The 21,678-nt window shown below is 33.8% G+C and overlaps 2 protein-coding genes across 2 annotated transcripts in view; one reads left to right on the top strand and one right to left on the bottom strand.

Annotated features, from left to right (window-relative positions):
* FGF7 (fibroblast growth factor 7) overlaps nt 1–12,329 on the bottom strand; it is a gene marked incomplete at both ends in the record, with an annotated part of 50,663 nt that extends 38,334 nt beyond the window's left edge. Inside the window, one exon of the mRNA XM_084241358.1 lies at nt 12,044–12,329. Coding sequence (XP_084097484.1) covers nt 12,044–12,329 — 286 coding nt within the window. The remainder of the gene's footprint in view (nt 1–12,043) is intronic.
* The window catches only part of FAM227B (family with sequence similarity 227 member B), a gene marked incomplete at both ends in the record, with an annotated part of 148,384 nt that overhangs the window by 76,294 nt on the left and 50,412 nt on the right, over nt 1–21,678 (top strand). The window lies entirely within an intron of this gene.

Below are 21,678 nucleotides of genomic sequence, written 5' to 3'. Positions count from 1 at the left end.
TAACTGAAGTGAAAAGACACCCTACTGAATGGGAGAAAGTATTCGCACTCCTTACATCTGACAAAGAACTGATATCAAAGGTATACAAAGAACTCATAAAACTCTACAAAAACAAAAACCCAATCAAAAAATGGGCAAATGAACTAAACAGACATTAAAATAAAGAAGACATTAAAATGGCCAGAACAGGCACATGGAAAAAGTTCACAAACACTTATTGAGAGAGAAATGCAAATCAAGACCACATTGAGATCCCATCTCACACCTGTGAATATGGCCTATATTGAAAAGACCAGAAACAGCAAGCGCTGATGAGGACGTGGAGAGAAGGGAAGCCTCCTATACTGCTGGTTGGAATACAAACTGGTCCACCCCCTATGGAAAGCAGTATGGAGGTGTCTCAAAGCATTAAACATGAATTTGCCATTTGACCAGTTAATTCCACTCCTAAGCATCTATCAAAAAAAATCAAAAACACAAATTCAAAAAGAAACTTTCACTCCCATGTTTATTGCATCACTATTTACTATATGTAACAACCTGAGTGCCTCAGAATAGATAAGTAGATCAAGAAGATGTGGCGTACGTACACAATGGAATACTACTCAGTGATCAAAAAAGATCAACTCATGCCATTTGCAGCAACATGGATAGAACTTGAAAGGTTAATGTTAAGTAAATAATTCAGAAGAAAAAGATAAATACTGAATGGTGTCACTAATATGTGGAATATAAAGTAACTAAATTAATAATCAGATAAAGACAAGCTGAAAACTAACCCTTGATAACTGACTACAGACATAAAAGGGGGAGCAGGCTGGAGAGGAAGAAAAAAGAGAGAAGAAAACAGTGATCTGTGGTGATAGACTATGGATAAGTTGGTGGTGGGTGCACTATTGGGGTACCCCAATATTACCTCAGTTAGAATTTGTTTAATTAATTATAAGAAAATATGATTTTACATTTCAACTTATATTTTTGTGATTATAAAAACTTTTTAACCTTTATAACTTATGCTTCACATTAAATATATTTGCACATTTTTAAAAAAAACAAATTGTGGTATACTCGGTGGAATACCCCTCAGCTATTAAAAATACCCTTTACAACAGTAAGGACAGAACTGAGGTGACTATGCTAAGTTAAATAAGTCAGATAGATATCAAATTGATTCATTCATTTGTAGAATATAAATAACCAAAGAAAACAAATTTATAAAACACAACAAATGTATCTCTTCAATCCTGTGAAAAATATGGTAGTTTCCAGAGAGGAGGGGGAAAGAAAAGGAAATAAAGGGGGTAAAAAGTGATATAGTAGCAGCACTAAAAATTTGATGGAGAGTAGGTAATATATGTATACATGTTAGGTACTGAAAATGTACCCCGGAAGTATTAATTTATAAACAAATGGGTTCATAAAAGTTTATTAAAATTAAATAGATGTTGTTTTGAGCTGTTAAATTTTTGGATAATTTGTTAATACAACAGTAGATAGCTAATTCATTCTCTCTCTCTCTCTCTCTCTCTCTTCTCTCTCTCTCTCTCTCTCTCTCTCTCCACACCCACCCCCCACCCTATTGGTAACAATTTATAATTGACATTTATTTAGGCAGTCTGCTCTAATCCCCTTCATTTTTATTAAAAATTTAAAGTCCACAATAGTTAAATACTTACCCAATATCATTCAATGAATTACTGGAATAAAAAGGATTAAAATTCAAGTCCCATAATGCCTAACACAATATTACTTCCATGTCCCATGCTGCCTCTCACTTTTTAATCAGTCTGCTCCCATGTAGTAAATAACATATATTAGTGTTTATACAAAAGAGCACTAATGGTATGATAAACTAAGACAAATAAATCATAAATTAATTGGTCAAGCCTAGTTTTTCTGCCTTTCTTCAACTGATAATCTAGTCCATTCATAAACCCATAAACAAAGAATGAATAGAGCAAAAAAAGTAATGAATCTAATTTTGCTAGTGTGGTAGTTCTGGCAAAAGACTTTGTTAAAAAGAGGTTAATTTTTTTAATAAAATAATTCAGTATTTTGGAAATTTGAGCCATTTTTGTGAATGATGTAAATCGCAGGCTTTTTCTTAGTTATTGCTTCCACATTCTCCCTATTTGCACCGTTGGAATAAATTACATGATCTCTAGAGTGGAACTTCCCCCTCCCTTTCCAACAAGCGACACTTTACTTTGGTCTCATCTCTCTCTTACTTCCTGTCTTGAATAGGATACTCAGAAATAGTACTTTCCATACACACCTTTCGGTTTTTCCTCATGTACTATTTTCCTAAAAGGGATGCCCTTTCTTCTCACCACTATCTTCATTCCCTACCCACTTCTCTAGTCTGGTTCATTCCTACTTGCTCTTCAAGATATTCTTTAAGAGTCTCTCCCAGGTTCTGTTACATACCCTTTACTCTGGTTGCCTATCTCCACGAACGTATTTTTACCATATAATTACCCATTCTATTTAATTGAGCATATGTTGTTGGTCTCCCAACCAAGCTGAAATTTTTCAAATTGTACGTCTTTACTTATACATCTATGAGCCAATACGTGGTACATAGTATGTAGCACACAATATATGCTCAATCAATCTAGCAATAAATAACATTCTAGTTGCTGGAAAGAGTCACTGTGACTTTTAGAATGTAAGCATTCTAAGCTATCTTTAAGATATTGAAAGAAACTAAGGTCAGTCGCATCACAAGCTGATATAATGTGACTAGTCTTCTAAAAGGACATTGACAAGCTGATACAATATGATTTACCTGGAATGCCATTAAAAAAAAGACAATCCAATATAGTCTTTGCACTAATTCATCATTTTTGTTCCTTTTCTTTTGCCTTTTTATTTCAGTTGGTCAAGCCCTAAAAGTATTAAAAATAAATTGAGAACATAGTAATTATGAACCAAAAACACTATTTCTTTTTCAGCCTATCCTTCAGAAGTGCTTGTTATAACAGACTTGCTGCTGTTCTATTATTTGTTTTTATGGTTTTCCTATTTGGATTTAGTGGACTGTAGAGAAGAAAACTATCTGTCTGTGGTCCTAAAATGACTGACTTATTCTGTGAAATTAAATGAAATAGATTTACATATTCTATTATAATTATGAAGACACTTATTAATGAACAAGATGTCTAAATATTTTAATAATTGTCAGAAACATGTTTAAAATACAACCAAATTAAATTTTGCAGCACCTTTAGCGATTGATAAATAAAAGAAACCAATGGTTTCTATGCCAACTTGGGGGAAGACAGAGGAGATGTTTTGTAGAAGGAAAGTTGTAGTAAAGTCTCTATTTAATAAGAAGAAGATTCTGCCAAGTACTCATAAGGTCATATTGCATGAATACAATTTCAGCTGTTTGTAGTTTTTCAGATGCAAATTATCCCACTGCATGGTGCAAATTAATGTGTAATATTTTAATAATACCAGTGACAGTGTAGTGATGACTAAAACTATATGTTGGAATTAAAATTTAGGTTCACATCTCAACTGTGTCAGTTACTAACAATGGAAACAAGAGCAAGTTACTTAGCTCTGTGAGCCAAAGTTGCCCCATCTGCAAAATAAGCATAATTCTGCTTTCTGTGAAGATTAAATTAGATAATATATATAAAATAAATATTTAGCACAGTGGATACACACAGTAACCATTCAGTAAGTTTACTTATAGTTGTTATTTTTGTTATCTTAAAGTAATAACCTGTGTTTTCATTGTAGGGAAAATGTTACTAAAAATGCCTCTCTTCTTCCCCTTCACAGTCTGTTGGTAACACATTTGCTATAAGGAAACTGGAAGGCTTAAATCAGCATTCTGAATATGACTTCTTCCTTTTCAATATATAATGATGTTAATCACAGGGTGAACTCATCAGTGTCATTCAATAGCTACCATTCAATATCTACTCTTTGTAAGTTAACCGTTCACCCAAATATTTCTAGAAAACAATCATTACACACAGAAATGTTTTACATGATCATTTCTATTAGCAGCTAATTTTGAACACCAATTTTCTTAATTAAAATGAATAACATCTAAATAGGGCTATGTATTCTTTCAAAATTAGAACTAGCAGACTTTCAAGTTGGCCAATTCCAGACTGTCTTTTCGTTTTTTCTGTGAAATAGACAAAAGGTGTGTTTGTAAGTTTACAACAAAGAAGTATTTTGAGAATTAGAATAGAATGAAGTCTTCTGAACAAATTTCAATATTGCCATATATATTTTTGAAGAATTGATATCATTTAAGTAAGTTATCATATTAAGTCACTCAAAAATTTTCAAACCTGCATTTTGTACATTTTTATATGGAATAAATTAGATTTATGACAATCACAAAAAACTTTGTTTCTACATAGTATTTTTAATAGTGATATTAATGTGAGTACTAGATAAATTATTAAATATTACTTTAAAACTTCATAAATTTTATATCCAAGTACAACTTAACAACCATCACAGATTTATGCTTATCTTCTTTGGGGATGATTTATTATTCAATATCTGATCAACTTCAAACCAGTTAAAGAAAATTCGAGGCACAAATTTGGCCAGAATTCTTTCAGAGTTGACAGTATTTTTGATGTCTTTTGAACAACCCAAATAATTTTATAATGCATTATTTGTACAGGAATGACTAATAGAGTCAAACCTCCTATTTAAGTAATAGCTGCAATAATCTATTATCATTTTAACCTCTCTACACTGTTTTTGTTTATTTTGTTTTGATCTCTAAAATTCTTCCTCTACCATCTTATCCTTCCATTATAATTCCATTGTCCTATTACTTAAGTGTATCCAAAAAGTTCCTGGAGCTATATTTTGGGAGAATCCTTTGTACATGAGTCCATTGTATGTAAGTCCTCCCTTAAAATCAAATGCAAAGTCCACTTATTTTTACATAAAATCCTTCTTCCTTTCCTCTCTTGTCTTTTTCTCTACAGTTCACAGAAATATTTTCTTTCTATTTATTCTTAGAAGGATAATAGCTGATGGCTCTATCATATAATTGCTCCCACTCAGTGTAAATGACTATGTTCTTCTACGGGGAAGTTGACTACGGAACCTCTAGAGTCAGTTGTCCTCCAATATACATCAAACTTTTCCCACTAAGAATGATGTTTCTGCTTATAAAGCCAGTTCTATCTGTGGATAAGTCTCCTCTCTCTTCCCCACTCTAATCCCTTTGTCTTTATTTATTCCTACACAGATCCACTCACACAACTAGCTAAATAACTTTAATAATGCTTTCTTTGTTAGTAGACTTGGTGTGAAGATATAATATCAAATGTAGGTATGAATATTTGTCAAGAAACTGTTAAATGTTCCGTGACTGATTGATGTGGTTTTCAGAACCCTGTGAAAGGCAGAGGCTTTTCATTTTACAACATATTTTTATGTAGAAAATATGTTTCCACATATTTTTATGGAGAAAAACTGAATGTGAACCTGGAGGGTATTATGTTAAGTGACAGCTAGACACAGAAGGACAAAAACTACGTGATACCACTTGTAAGTAGAATGAAAAATAGTCAAACTCATAGAAGTAGCTTGTAGAATAGTGGTTGCTGGATGGAGACTGAGAGGAGAAGTAAATAGGGAGGTATTAGATAAAGGGTACTAAGTTTCATTACATAAGATTAATCAATTCTAGAGAAATATTGACAGTATAGTACCATTAGTTTATAATACTGTATTCTATACTTAACTGTTTTCCAAGAGGCTAGATCTTAGGTTAAATGTTTTTATCAACACAATTATAAAAACAACAAGAGCTGGAGCAAAGTTTTTGAAGTGATGGATATGCTTATATAAAGTGATGTTTTCACAAATGTATACTTATCTCCAAATTCATCAAGTTGTATTCGTTAAGTAAGTTCAACATTTGTGTATCAATCATAGCTCAATGAACTGGTTTTTTTAAAAAAGAAAAATTGGACATAGATTAGAAAAGGGAGGAGTTCGTATCTGTGCCCATTTCATTTAATGAATTCTGTTTTCCTCTTTATTTCCTACGTATACACAGTTCCTGCCTTTTCTTCTGTGTCATATGTGAAATAAAAATATAGAAAAGTATTTGATTCCATTAGTGATATAAAAGAAATTACTATGCTACTAAAAATATTGTCTTAATCCGAAACTTTAAAAAAAAAACAAACCTTTTTTTTTTAATTTTGCCCTTTTTATTGTAGTCACACTTTATACAGTAGAATGCATAGATTTTATTTTTTTAATTTATAGCCTTCCATTTTTGTAAGTCCTGACAGCACCGAAACACTCTGTGCAATCTATGGATCATTTAACAAAGTCAATTAGATCTCTAAACTTATGTATCCTGGGTGGGGTGAGGTGGGGTGATCCTATTTTTAATTTTTTTAAAAAAGATTTCTTTATTTATGCATACAAGAGCTGGGGTACAGGCCAGAAATACAGGGGGTGAGAGACTTCACCAGAGACAAAGCAGGGAACAAATCAGGGAGACTGACTGAAATACGCTGCTGACGGGAGCAGTGGGCGAGACAGGAGAGGTCTGCTTCACCATGTGGATTTTTCTCTGGCCAGCTGGGGATCGAACTCGTGCTGCAGAGGCTGGGGATTGCTTCATAGTTCAGTGCTTAACCTCTTGCACTACCAGGGAGGCCCTGATCCTTTTTTTTTTTTTTAAAGATTTATTTATTTCTTTATACAAGCACTGGGTACAGTCAGAAGCGTGGGAGGGGGTGAGAGAATTCACCAGAGCCAGAGCGGGGAGCAGAGCAGGCAGAAGGACCGAAGTACACTGCTGAGGGGAGCAGCGGGCGGCAGGAGAGGTCTGTGCACCATGCAGGACCCTCCTCCGGTGGCTGGGGAGCAGCCGGGGATCGAACTGGCACTGCAGAGGCTGCGGGCCGCTTTGCAACCCAGCGCTCAACCGCTGCGCCAAAGGGGAAGCCCTGATCCTATTTTTTATACTCAAAAACTTACAAAAGAGAACAGACCTCTAGCTTCATATTCTTTTCATTTATTTGGACAGAACTTGTAGGCTTGTGATTCCAAGTAAGCTGGCATTGACAGCTATGTTCCGGGCCCCCTGTTGTATCACCCCTTGAAAGTGTCAGAAGAAAGTCAGACCTATAGGTTATTGTGAGTCTGGTGCACAGAATCTACTCTTCCCTGAAACAAACTCATTCACCAAAGAAGCTTTCTTACATTGTAGCTATAGAACTGTCATCGCAGGCATTTCCAGGTTTGTGCACCAAATGCTGGTGCCTCTAGATTTGTCAGAGAGGTCAAATGGACCCAGAAGATCTTCTTCAATGCATTATTCAGAGATTCATTTCTGATAAGTCCATTTCAAAACCGTCTAGTGCTTATGTTAACTCTGGATCCCTCTGAGGGTTCCAGAATATTCCCAGGACACCTGAGGGGATCCAGGCTGACCTAGAACCCTTGATCCCATTAAGTATTGGTTTTCAACCTGAGCTGCATGCTAGAATCATTGGAGAGTTTTAACAAACACTGATATGTGGCTCCTCTGCACCTTCACAGATTGTGGTTTAATGGATGTGTTTTCTCTAGTATTGTATTGTGATCCACTTAGGACAGTCTGCTGTGGCGGCAAGTCAGAATTATCTGGGGAACTTTCATATTTTCTGATACCCAAGCTCACACCAGAACAATGTAATGAGAAACTTTGTGTATGGGACCTGGTATCCACATTTTTTAAAGTTCTCCATCTGATTACAACATTTAGCCAAGGCTGAGAAATAGATAAATCTAGAAAAAGGAAACCCCTTCTGAAGATCTAAAAACAAGCTTTTTGCAATCTCTCCATTTCATTTAAGTCTCCGAATGCTCTAAAACTATAGGCTGAAGAATTGTAATATAACTGAGTCAAAAAATCGTGATCAGATGCTCTGGATTAATATAGAAGTGGAAATTAGATTGATGTGGAAATTAATATAGATGTAGAAATGAGAAATATATTACAAAATAAATAATGCACCTGTGGCAATAAGCTGTTGTTAACACTTAAGTACCAGACACATGTGTTAGCCAAAAAAAGAAGAAAATAATTCTTAATATTAAAGTTTTCAAGAAATAGCTATTATTTACAAATCTGCTCCCCACCAGTTTACCCATTTTTCACAATTTAAAGTTTTGAAAACTTAAGTAAATGGTGACTTAAGGGTCAACAATTCTGCAAGATTCCTCTCTATCAATAATTCTAGTTTTGATTCTACTCCATAGATCTGTTCCTCATTGTCTATTTTTTAAGTTGGTGTCCTGGTTTTCTGATTTTTAATTGCGACAATGTGCAGTATTGTTGTTTTAGATATCTTGCTAAGAACTGTTTACAGCATAACTCTAGTTTACCATCTTTTTTAAAAAAAATTTCTAATGGTGATCCTTTTATTTTATGCCAAAATTAAAATACAGGGCCCCTGAAAATGGTGCATCAATTTGAGTTCATATTAAACATCTGAAGTTGTATAAATGACTGATTACCTTTTCCATTTACTGCTACCATCTCCATTTTAGAGATAATATGTATATTTGCTAACCATTAGCAGAGATTATTGTTGAGTAGAAGCACTTATCCAAAGAATTGTTTACAATTGAGTTGCTGAAGATTTTGTGGCCAAAGTCAAATCCAACAACACTGTGTTTATTTGCTTTTTGCCAATTGTTAAGCCATATCCCGTCACAGTCTAACAATCCAAAAGAGAATATTGCTAAATCATTGGCCAATTTTCAGAATGGCTAACCCTTTCTTGCTTATGGAATTTACAATGCTTGATTATAACTAGCAACGTATAATTTTTCTTGAATCAGTGTTTTGTGGCATTCAGGATTTCTTCTTGAAAGGAATGGGTGATAGGGACTGTTGTTGAGAAGAACAAAACTGTTTAGTAATTGGATACCAAAAACAAGAAAAACATCCTGAGGGACTGAGTTCTCTGTTCCACCCACATTTGTCTCTCAGGGCGGTTGTCTGTTGCCCAGTGCACTGCTGCCATCTCTCAATCGGCACCTCAATTCCCAGCTTAAATAGCAGTGTTATTTCTGTCAGGTGTAGAGTGATTGGCTCTGTCTGCTAATGGACTGCCTGGTCCAACAATTATCTAAATTCACCCTCTGGCCCTGTCCCCAGGGGAAGAATTCTGACCACAGTAGTGGAAGTCTCCAGTAGTGGAAGTCATGGGCCATCCATTTCCTTTCCCCTTTGTGATGTTATTGATGTTCTTCTGAAGAGAATATGAATATCTGTTTCATTTTTGGAGGACTATTTCATGCTTTCATTACCTTTATTGCTATTTCATTTTAGGTTCCATCTTCATCGTTTAGAAACCTACGGTAAGACTACACATTGAGAACAACTTGAAAAGAAAGGTTTTCAGCCTCCTGGGCAAGAATAGTGGGCCCAGGCCCAGTTCTCCAATAATAATGGTTTCTCTCTCCTCAAGAGTCAGAAATGTGGTCCAGTATCTTTTTGCCTCTTATGAATTCCAGCGTTTACAAGGATCTTGTTTATATGTCTACTTATAAGTCTTTTTTCCTGTTGGGTCCCTTGGTGTATTTTTTCTGCAATTTGCTCATTCTATGCTAAACTTAAAATATTCCCCGAGACAACACCATAATTAGGATAAAACTGGAGTGAGATCCCCACAACCCTTGACAGCATAAGTAATTATTTTAATTCCCTAAAGATCTGAAAGAGGAGCTCTCTTATCCACTTGCCTGCTTCTCCCCTTCCCTTCAAGTCTTCCATCTACCTACCCCAACCTAATACCTTCTAGAAGCAGAATTATACACGCAGACTTTTCACCTCTTCACTCCAGTTCTTTATCTTAACAATTTGTTTTAAATCACATTCCTATAACGGAGCTATGCTTTTCCTGGTGATGCAAGCAGTCTTTCAAACTCCATCAGCACCTTTAGATCACTTTGCCTTACATTCAAAGTAAAATTATGAGGATGAACTGGGAACTTCCTTATGGTAACTGAGAGAACAATTATATTTCACATGACTGACATTTAACATTTCATCCACAATTTTATCCTCTAAGATATTAAAATCTTAAAAGACCTCCCAAGAATGATGTTTAACAACCTGTTCATAAATTTAAGGCCTCGGAACCTTTAATGAAAGAAATAAAATTAAGTTTGATTCTGATCTTTCCCACTTTTTGAACTCTGCTGTATTTCAATCTAATAAACAATACAGTTACTCTCATGTTAATGAAAACAGTAAGGGAACATCTTTTATTCATTTGTTAATTCAACTAATGATGGAGGAATGTAAACAATTTTTTAGTATTCAAATTTTGATTTAAGTTTCTCTTCTTCTTTGCTATTTAAACAAATTCTGTTGAGTACTTTCTTTGTACCTGGATTTCTTTAACCTAGATACACTGCCTTCAGTTTCACATACGTCAACTTGTATGTCTGGATTTTACATCTAATTTTTTACTTTTTCATTACTTGCTAAAAGCATTCAAAAAGGAAGTAGTCAGCAAATAGAATTCAACCTTGTTTAGGTCTGATGACCTTATTACTATAATTTGAAATCATTAAGATAATATTCACTTTCTTATCATTCAGTGTGTGTGATAATTATACAATGAGTACTTAGACTTGTTTACATTTATGTTATATATTCCGTGGTTTGGGATGGGATAGATTATAGGAACTAGAGATGCCTGGGAGATAATCTGTATCAATTTTACAGATTAAAAAGTTGAGAACTGAAAAGCTAAGAAATTGTTCCAAAGGCATTCACTGACAGGGATTGTACCTATGTGTCATCATATCCACCTACCTGTTTCTGTCTTCTCTGCCAGGTTCCATATTCATGATAGATTGCAATAACTTCAATAAATTGATTATAAGCCAAATTGTGCTCACATAGAAATGGGTATCCACAAAACTTTTCCCCAAATAATTATTTCATTAGCTGAACTTTAGTATGATCATAACAATATTCTAGAGCTAACATAAATTTTAGTAATGATAATAACAGTAAGACCATAACTTAATAAGTCATTTAAATGATTTTGACATTTTATATTTGTATTGCTTTTAAAAAACCCTCTTATTTACATTTTGGAAACATAACTTCCCAAATTCCCATTTATTGGTTCTTTAGTTTAGAATGAACTATCTATTAAACAAGAAACAGAAGCTTTAAGTACTCATGGCACTGTACCAGATAGATGTTTACACTATCATCCCTGTACATTGTCTTTCAATTGACTTTAACAAATATAGTGTTATGAAATGGAATAGTGGTAACATTGTTGAACTGCCACTAGTACAAACAAAATTTATTTTCATTTAGGTATTTAAAGTTTTAATGTCAAATATAATAGTACTGAAATTGGTTATTAATCAAGCTGCTAAATGATAAATCCAGCAAACAGATTCTTGGGGTAAACAGAAGGCTTATTAATTGAAAATCATGGAATTAACATCTCATCTAACTTACTTAGATTTCCTCTCTTAAGGTAACAGAATTCTTAGTGTATGGAAGATTTAGAAAAAGAAAATGTTAGGAGGAATCTATTTTCTGCATATGACTATATGAGGATACCACAGATTGCCTTCTATTTTATAACTATATATAATTGCACAAGTTATTGAATGTTTTTGAAAACATATTTTACATCACAGAAATAGTCTTTCAAGTGAAATAAAATTGTTCAAAAAAATTCCTCAAACTAGTGATAAGCAGTTTTTACTGATTGCTTACCAAGTCCCTGTGTTAGAGTTCCTCATGCATTTTGTGAGAAAACAGTAAATCACTTTTCAGTGTAAATATGTTTATATATTGCTTCACTCAAGCAATTTTAGATTTGCTCTTTTCTAGAAGTTATTTTTAGGAACATAGTTCAGCTGTCCCAAATTAGAGAAATTAGGTGATACTTATTGTTTTTCAAGAAAAGAAAAGTGTAAAAGCATATCACTTAAAAATCATCCCTTCATAGATTGTTAAGATTTATAAACAGTGCTATAAATAAAAGACATTACTTACTATAATTGTTCTTCATCTCTTGGGTCCCTCTGACTTTGCCTCGTTTATCAATCCTCAGATACCACTGTGTTCGACAGAAGAGTCTTCTCACTCTTATATCCCCTCCTTCCATGTAATCATAACTTCTTGTATGTCGCTCGGGGCTGGAACAGTTCACGTTTGTGGCCATTTGCTCTGGAGTCATGTCATTGCAAGCTAAAGATATAGTGCCCACTAGACAGATAATGTGAAAGCATGATCTGTAGAGCAAAGTTGGCAGGATCCATGTCAGTATCCATTTGCGCATTATAGTGTAGTGCTCCAGGTGTTCATGAATAACATAATGAAAATTAAATCTTGAGTTGATTGTTGCTTCTAGGTCATTGACCTTTTCCTATCTGTGAATTGTAGATTGATTTAAAACAGTAGTTGATCTTTCCAGCTTGTTAGCCTTATCTTTTAGTTGCTGATAACAATACAGGATTCCTCCTTAAGTAACTCTCTGTTGATATATCCTTAAAATAACAGGTTGTAATGAGCTCAGTTGCAGCGACACTGTTTGCTACTAGGCTTCTGCTTGTAATGAGAGATTAAGAATGGGGAGGGGAGGAGAAAGGAAAATGAAAAATTATATGTTTGAATTTCAGTGGCTAAATAGTATTGTAACATACAGTATCTTTTATATTGTGAAGGTACATTTTAAACAGCTTTCACAGCAGATTTTAGCATCTTTACCATGCAGTATAGATTTATAAAAGTTATGCATTCATAGAGGCAAATCAGAATATGATTGTGCCATTCATTCCCGTTGCTGGAAGTTTGTTAAGAAACATCCTGTAATTAAAGCTATTGATTTCATTAAGATCTAAAATTACTACTAACAAAGTACAACTCCTTCCTCTAGGTTTCCTTATACTATGCTTTTATGTTTGTGAAATCATAATTGTTTTCTGCTGAACTGCCCACATTTCTCAAGTTAAATGTCAAGATTGCTCTGGAAAACTTCAGCCTTATCTTTATGTAAGTTCTACAGCAGAATTACTATAGATAATTACATGGCTCAGAAATCTGGTAACTTTACTTTCCCCCTCAGTACCAAAACCAGAGAAAGACATAAACTACTAGAAAACATTAAACATAATTTTTAAAGACAAATAACAGTAACTTACTTGTTCTCTTGATAACAGCTGGATACACAAGAATTCCATGTCTGTTGTCTGCCTTGTGCAACTTGAGCCTCTCTACTGTAGCTACAAACTATTTCTCAGCTGAGAAATTCTCCAGCAGAATCATAATTGTTTCCATAAATCAACAGGCAAGAGGATTTTCTCTGTGTGTGAGTGCGCGCACGCGTGCATGTATGTGTGTGTGTGTGTGTGTGTGTGCATGCGTGCGCATGGAGCCTTTTATTCAGGGCTTTTCGATAAATACCTTTGCTGACCTCATTGGAAGCAATTAAAACTTAACCAGTGAGCTGTTAGTTGAATACAACAGTGAGAGTAAGAGGAGACTTTTGTATAGTATTCATTCAGTGGTCATGAGAGGGAGCTATGAACATGGTTTATTCTTAAATCAACAAGTGGATACCTACGTTGTAGAAGCAGATCTTTGATTCTGAAGCATTTAGAAAGGGAAAGAATTTTTTAGACTGTCTTTACAATATAGCATTGCATATATGTTGAAAAATACTCCTTTAAACTTATATATAAAATGAATTTTCTGCTAAAAAATCCTTTCCAAGGTGTTATGATACATGCATCTACTATTATTCTTTTGTACTTGGAATGTTAGAATAAAAGTACTAATATATATTAACTCACAACTTAGTGTCTGAAAGCACTGTACAGTTGAATTAAAAGGATGTATCTTCTTATAGAAATAATTCATCATTGCCTATGAGTACAAGTTTTATGTCTCAAATTCCTAGACTGAAAGTGAGAGATCAAGCTTCTTACTTAAGTTGGGAAAATAATTACCAGGATAACCTTGATCGAGTCACTTGATGTTCCTGAATCTCAACTGCTAGCTATATTTGTATAATTAATGTATACGTCTAAATGATTTCATAATACCTTGTAGTTTTAAAATTCTGGAACTTGTGACTTATGCTAGCTACTAATGCAATAAGGAAGAGAATACATTTCAAAATTATTCTTAAAATTTTTTTTAATTTAAAATTTCAAAAAGCAATGGTTTTAAGTGGCTTTCAATATTTTACTTTTGCCTCAATACAAACATTAGCTTAATAAATAAATGTTAACTTGGGGAGAAAATTATAAGAGTTATAGCTGTCTTAATGTGAATAAAATATAGCTATTTTAATTTCCAACATGAGTTATTCTCCCTTTATTCCTGTTCTAGCTTATCTGTAGTTCTGTTTTATTAGATATTTGTTGCAAAATAGCTGCCTTGTTAATCTAAGTCAATATTTACAAATGTATATTAAAATTCTCTTTTCCATTTTAACAGCCCTAACACACACAGACACACACTCTCTCTCTCTCTCTCTCTCTCTCTCTCTCTCACACACACACACACACACACACACACACACACACACTTGAAATACACTGCTTTACCACCAGGTGGTGCATGTAGACCAACTAGCAAAGGATATTGTCCATTCAATTGGATTAAGCTGATGAGATTTCTCTTTGTATGTTTTTGGGGGAACAAAATCAAAAGCACATAATAGTTTAAAAATGCCCTATTACTCTTTAAGAATAAGAAATACTGAATTAAGAGATAATGATATTTCTAAATTTATTAACTCAGGTTAAGACAGAGCCTTCTATAATTTCATATGTTGAAAGCTAGATGGCTACAATATATTATATCACCTGTTTCTCTAAAAGGAGGAAGAAAGTAAGTATGAAAATACTGTGCTCTGATTCATACCCCTATTCGTCTGGTAGGTAACAATAATGAGCAGTATTAGAAGTTGTAGGACTTGGGTATTCATTCTAAATAAATGTAAATTATTAATAGTAAATTCACATTTAAAGATATTCAGGTGCTACTGAATCCTTCTATTCCAAACTGACACCACCATTTTAATTACATGATCAACAGAATTTAATTTACTAATTAAATTTTAATGGCTTAAATATAAAAAATGTGTAGTTTTTGATTGAGTAGAGACTTTGTCCCTCCTTAAAATCTGCTATATAAGGGTAGCTGTAAAATTGGAACAAAAATTAATATGAAATTTTTATCTATGCACTTTAAGTTCATTAGAAGCCATTAAACTCTGTGGTTTGAAATCACATTTGAAAAAATGATCCTTTTAATATTAATGAGTGGATTAATCACAGCTAGGGAACTATATTTAAATCCTCTGATTACCAGCTTCCTGAATGGAGAATAATTAATTCAAGAGGGGACCACAACCTATTTCACTAGCTCTGCAGCTGTAATGAAGAATCTCATTTCAACCTCACGTCTACCCTTATTAAAGTTACACTTCTAGAGAAATATTCCAGAAAACAAGTAACATTAGGTATCTCTAAATTGGATAACCCTCTGTTTGTTTATTTTTAAGTGTTTAGTACTAATAACATTGGTAATAGTACTAATAACATTTATTGCTTAGTACTAATAACAATTATTGCTCTTGTTTTGATGTATATATAGTGATAGACTAAGCGCAAAACACTTTGAAGAAGTGTCTCTTTTGATGTTTCTAGATTGAGTTAACTTCACTTTTTTTAAAAAGATTTATTTATGCATGCAAGAGCTAGGGTACAGGCCAGAAGTGTGGGGCGAGGGAGGGTGTGCAGGAGGATTCACGAGAGACAGAGTGGGGAGCAGAACAGGCAGATCTACAGAAACACCCTGCTGAAGGGAGCAGCAGGCAGCTGGTGAGGCAGGAGAGGTCTGCTGCACCATGTGGGTAGCTCCCTGGCCTGCAAGGGATCTAACTTGCGCTGCAGTGGCTACGGATAGCTTCATAATGCTGCGACTTAACCCCTTGCGCCACCAGGAAGGCTGAGTAACTTCATTTTTAATTGGAGACTCCTCCATCTGTTGAGTTTTAAATTTGTAAACAAAGGATTCTGTCAGCTATTCCTAAAATGTGTCTTTAAAAAAAAAAAAGATGATAGATTAGCACACAGGATTCTTCAAAAAGAAACAATTCCTAATGCTTGTCAAGTTTGATTTGGGGGTGGAATATATGAAAGGAGTACAGAGAATTTGCTTCAGTGAATATCATGAAAACACAGGTAGTTGTTAAAATAATGATGAACCACTTAGTTTTGCTTAAGCAAACTCCAGTATGCCCCTATTTCATGAAGAGAAAAAGACATAAAATAACTTGGTTAATGGCTTTTCCATTTAAATAATAAATTTTAAGGCAGTCCCACTTTCATAAGTATGTATGACATAATCAATAGAGGATACCATCAGCAAATATTTTCAATAATTTAAACTTCCTACTTCCCATCTTTCTCCCAAAATATAGGTAATCATTGTTATTAGTTTCTTGTGTATCTTTATAGACTTTCCTTATGCATATACAAGCAAATTAGATATACATGTATACACATTTTTTTGTTTTCCTCTTCTTATACAAAAAGATAGCAAACTATTATCAATATTCTGTATGTTGCATTTTACTTAATAAAAATAGAAAATCTTCCCATTTCACTATTTAGGAAATTCCCCCACTTTCTTTGAACTGCATAATTTGTTAGGTAAGCTTTTCACAATGTATTTGACCAGCCCTTTATTGATGAGCATCTAATTTTGTTCAATACATTTGTATTACAAAAAAAAATGCTACAGTGAATAAAGTTACAAGTGTGTCATACTTGATGTGAAAATATATTTGCAGCATCAATTTCTAAAAGTGGACTGCCTGGATCAAATCATTTATGTGTTTATCTATACAGGGTTAATGTATGAAATTGGAAACAAAGTTTAATATGAAATTGTGATCTATGAACTTTATGTTTATTAGATGCCATTATATACAGATATTGTCAACTTACCCCCCACGTGCTGTTTTACAGTCCCACTAGCAGTACATAAGAATGCCTGTTCATTAATATAGTGTACTGTAAAACAAGCTGTTTTGCTAATCTGACAGGTAAAAATGGCATTTCAATGTAGTTAACCCTTGTATTTCTCATCTTATGAAAGAATTAACTATCAAGGACAACTATTTTAATACTGCAGTAGATGACACAAAAGTTTCCTTTAAAAAATGCAAGTAAAGTTGCAATTTGAAGGATGAATGACAGTTAATCATGGGAAGAGGTAACTGTAAATATACAAAGATCTTATATTGAAAGAGAGCATGTCTTTTTCAGCAACAAAACACCATTGTCTATTTCGTTGAGGTAGAATGAGAGGGACTTTGGTGTACCAAGAGGCTGGAGAGGCAACATTAAGGAGTTTGAGCTTTATCCTTAGAGCAATTAGAAGTCCCAATAGTATGTTAAGTAGAAGAGTTAGTGATCAGCACTGTATTTCCTGCCTCTAGTAGGAGAATAACTTTATGAAATCATATATTGTGTTTATTTATCATTTTTTTTCTGTTTTGTATGTTTTCAAAAATATTACCAAGCTTTGTAATCAGAAAGAAATGATAAGGGGGAAAAAACTCATATAATTTTCTGACCTGGGTAAACCCTAACTTCACTTCAAGAGGTTGTGCTAAGTGCCTTGAAAAGAAGGGCAACATAAAAGTGTCTTTGAGAAGCAGTCTAGAATGGTAGAGTCTGGAACACAGAAAACATAGAGAAAAATCAATTTGGATAGCAAAGCTCCTATATTTCTGGTTGCACTACAGCACACAGCAGAAGCAGTAGATTTCCAGAGAGTAAGGACCACCTATTGTATCTAAGCAGATGGGCCCATAAGTACCCCTCGTAAAGATTTCCCCCTTTTTATGAGAAATCCAGAAGCTGCAGGGAACACAGCCCTGAAAAAACTGTTCAGGCAGAGTCACTGAATACCCAGAAGTAGCCAAAGTAGACAAATGACTTGACAATTGAAAGCCCTTGCTTGGGCCTGACTAAACCTTTGGACTTAAATCATAAGAGAAGGACTGAAGAATAATTGAGGTTAAGTTTTTCACCAGCTGGGAGAGTGAAATTCTCAAAATTTAAAGCTAGGTTAATATATAGACTTGAATTTATTCTTTCACATTTGAGATTATAGTATAAGATTTCTATCTACTTCTTCACCTTATGGATTTAGCTTCATCTTTTCTTCTGTCAGTTCCATTCCATAAATTTGACCTCAACTTTGGATCATGCTATACAGCCAATATTACTTACTTCCTTGATTCATCTACTTAACAAATATTTATCAAATAACTGCTTGGTACCAGATGTTGTCCTAGACTCTTAGAGATACAATGGTGAATATTCTGAAGGCAATGTTTGCCCTTTGCAGAGTATGCATTCCAGTGAGAATACAAACATAAACAAGTAGATCTATGATGCTATGGGGGGTGGAGCAATGGGGATATTAGGATACAAAGAAGTTTGGAAGGAGATAGGGGGTAAAGGGATAAAATGGGTAGAGGAACCTACTTTAACTAGGAAAGGTCTGTCTGAGGAGGTAACTTTAAGCTCTCTGGAACAGGAATGACCTTGGTTTGTTCTAAGAATTGAAAGAAGGCCAGTGTGATAGAAGTATATGATTACTGGGGAGAGTAATGAGAGACAAATAAAACTGGAAAAGTAGGCAAGGGCCAGATCATAAAGAACTTTGAAGGTCATGGTAATCAGAGTTTGGGTTTATTCGAAGTGTAATAGGAAGCTGGAGTGCAAACTTGATAGACCTGGTCAAATACAGTGGTTTAAACTCTGGAGTAAATCCCAAAAGTAATTAAGCAAGCCTGGGGTTTCTATAAATCTTCAGTTGTATAAACTTTGTGCTTACTCCTGGCATAATGCCCTAACATTTTAAACTAACTGTATATAAGATATGAAGTCTGAGTCATGTGCTCCAAATTGTGGTATGTCTGTGACTCAACTACATAAATATCCCAGTTTACAAATGTAACTTGAATCTTTGTGTCTCTAAGTCTATAAAAATTTGTGTTTTTTAAAAAATTTTCCATTTATAAAAAGTTCTGTGAAATGCTAATCTAAAATTAAATTCTTCAAATTATATTATTAATTTACTAAATTTATAAATTACTGTGTAACTCTAGATTTGGGTAAAGATCTTCAGTTGGAGTTACTAGTTCATTGTGCTTTTCCTTTTCTATTTGGAAATGTCTGTATAATGAAGGTATATAGAATTCACTCTTGATTATTTTGTCTGCCCTTAAGTTAATGCCTAACTTTAGCAAAGAACCAATCCTCTTAATCCATTTCTTTATATTAGTACCTAGTTTTGACAACCTGGTACCACTCGAAAGTTGAAAGTGTTACACATTGGTGGAGACAGTTTATAAGTGTCTGGAAAAAGTGTTAATAAGGAGGAGAACATTGTGGGAAAAAAAGACCTTGTGCTTGTTTTCTTTTTTTATTGTTATTACTTGGCTCTATTTAATTGTCCACATAGAAAGCAGCAAAATGAAGGGTAAAACTGACTGTCAATTTTTTAATGTTCCATGGCTGTCAATGTGTTAACAACAAAATTGGTTTAAATTTTTAATCATTGGCATTGAAGCCATCGTTTAGCAAGAGAATTTTTCAAAAATGGGGAAAGGAAGATATTTACAATACTAAAGAAAGTGATATTTACAATACTAAAGAAAGTGATAGAGTCTCAACTCTTTGGTATGAGGATACATTCAGAAAAGGCCACATATCTGGTGTAATACAGATTTGTATAAAACTGGCGGTTAACAAAATCATGCATAAGAAAAGAGGGTTTGACTTCCTATCCTTCTTTTCAAACTAACATTCTTAATATCTTTAAATATTAATCATGTTTTTACTTCAATCATAACAAATCCTTATTTCTCTAGCCAATTCTAAAAATAATCAGTTCTACCTCCACACTGTTTTCTTCCTATCTATTATCATCTTCACATACTAAGTCAAGTAATTGTTATCTCTTGTCATTTTTTTTTTCCTAACCCATCTCCTTTTTTCTAGTCTCTTCTACCTCCGATCCATTGTACACGCTGCTATCAGATTAATCTTCCTGAAGCATAGTTGTAATCATGTTATTTTTTGGCTGAAAAGTCCTCAGGAACACTCCCATTTTTCCAGAATAGAAATCTAGACTTCTTTTTCTAATATGCAGACTCCTGTCCCTAACATCCTCTGTGATCATCAGTACCCCCAAACAGTAATTTCTCCCATTATGTTTGGGGCGAAGGGAGATTCTCCCACTCTCCACTTCTTTTGTTAGGGAAGGAAACTAACACAGAAGAAATCCTCCTCACAAATCCTCTCTTTGTCTACCTTTTCTCCCCATCACCCATAACTTCCCTCTTGTAACTTCCCTCCTACAACTTCAGGCTTCATGAGGGACCCAAGAGTCATGTAAGCAAAAATCATACTTCCTTTGAAATTTTGCATATTGAGTTTTTAATGATGCAATAAAATTCTCAGTCCTATTTATTCTGTTAACCCAGCTAATTAACACTACATATTTAGGTAGTATGCAGTATTACAGAGATATACTATTCTGTAAGATAAGCAAGGTTTCTAACTTCATGGAACTTAAATTATGGAGAAGCAGACAGATAATAAACATATAGAAAAATCTGATATTACAAGGGGGAAATAATAGATTACTATGGTGGCAAATAACAGAAGAGAGGGGAGAAAGGAAGGCAGTTGGAATCTAGTCAGGAAAGACCCTTTTGAGATCTCAAGGATAAAAAGGTAAGGCAGAGTGTTAAGACACAGTAACAAAAATTGCTTCTGTTTTCTACATTTCCTGCTATAGAAGGAAATATGCTAATAGAAAAATTTTGTAGAGCAATTCAGTAATGTTAGCATATGATACTTCAATGGATAATACAATAAAAAGAATACATCAAAACCTAACATTGTGTATACTTAATGCCAAGAGAAATTGGTGAATTTGGGGGGAGAAAGGTGATTTATCAGTCATTTGATAATGGCCAGAATAATAAAACAAACCTAATTGATTTCTCTCTAATAGAAATTCTGGGTTCACTTGATTATAGCTTTGATTTCCTAGACTAAGTAGCTTATAAAATGAAAACATAGATTCGTGAGCTTGGGAAATTGCTGTTATTAAAAAACAAAATTATAGCATATTTTAAATACTATTTAATAATGACAAGTACCATATGTGTAATAAATCAAACTGGAACTGATTTAATTAGATGAATAAGAAAAATATAGAAAGTTTATCATTTTGTCTGCAAATGCGGATATGATATACTGACAGATATTTGAAGATAGCTTTACTAAATATTTTTAAATTTTTTATGACAACTGATTTATCCTATTTGCACTATCTTGAAAATGTCTGCAGAGCAAAAAGATGTTTCAATCCAAACTCCATTGAATGGTAACAAATTCTGAATTAAAGGGCCTCAAATAAAGAGGAGTTTACTATAATTTAAAATATTATAAGATGGGCTGATTTATTAGGATGACATTCATTTTATTATTTTTGCCTTGGATAAATAAAATTAAAGAGGATAATTCTAGTTCCTAGTATAACTAAAGGGGTGATTACAAACTAATTCAAAAATGGTAATGAAA

Source organism: Talpa europaea (assembly GCF_964194135.1).
Source record: "Talpa europaea genome assembly, chromosome: 8".
Taxonomy (NCBI): domain Eukaryota; kingdom Metazoa; phylum Chordata; class Mammalia; order Eulipotyphla; family Talpidae; genus Talpa; species Talpa europaea.
Note: the sequence above shows the minus strand (reverse complement) of the source record. Positions and strands in the feature narration are given on the sequence as shown.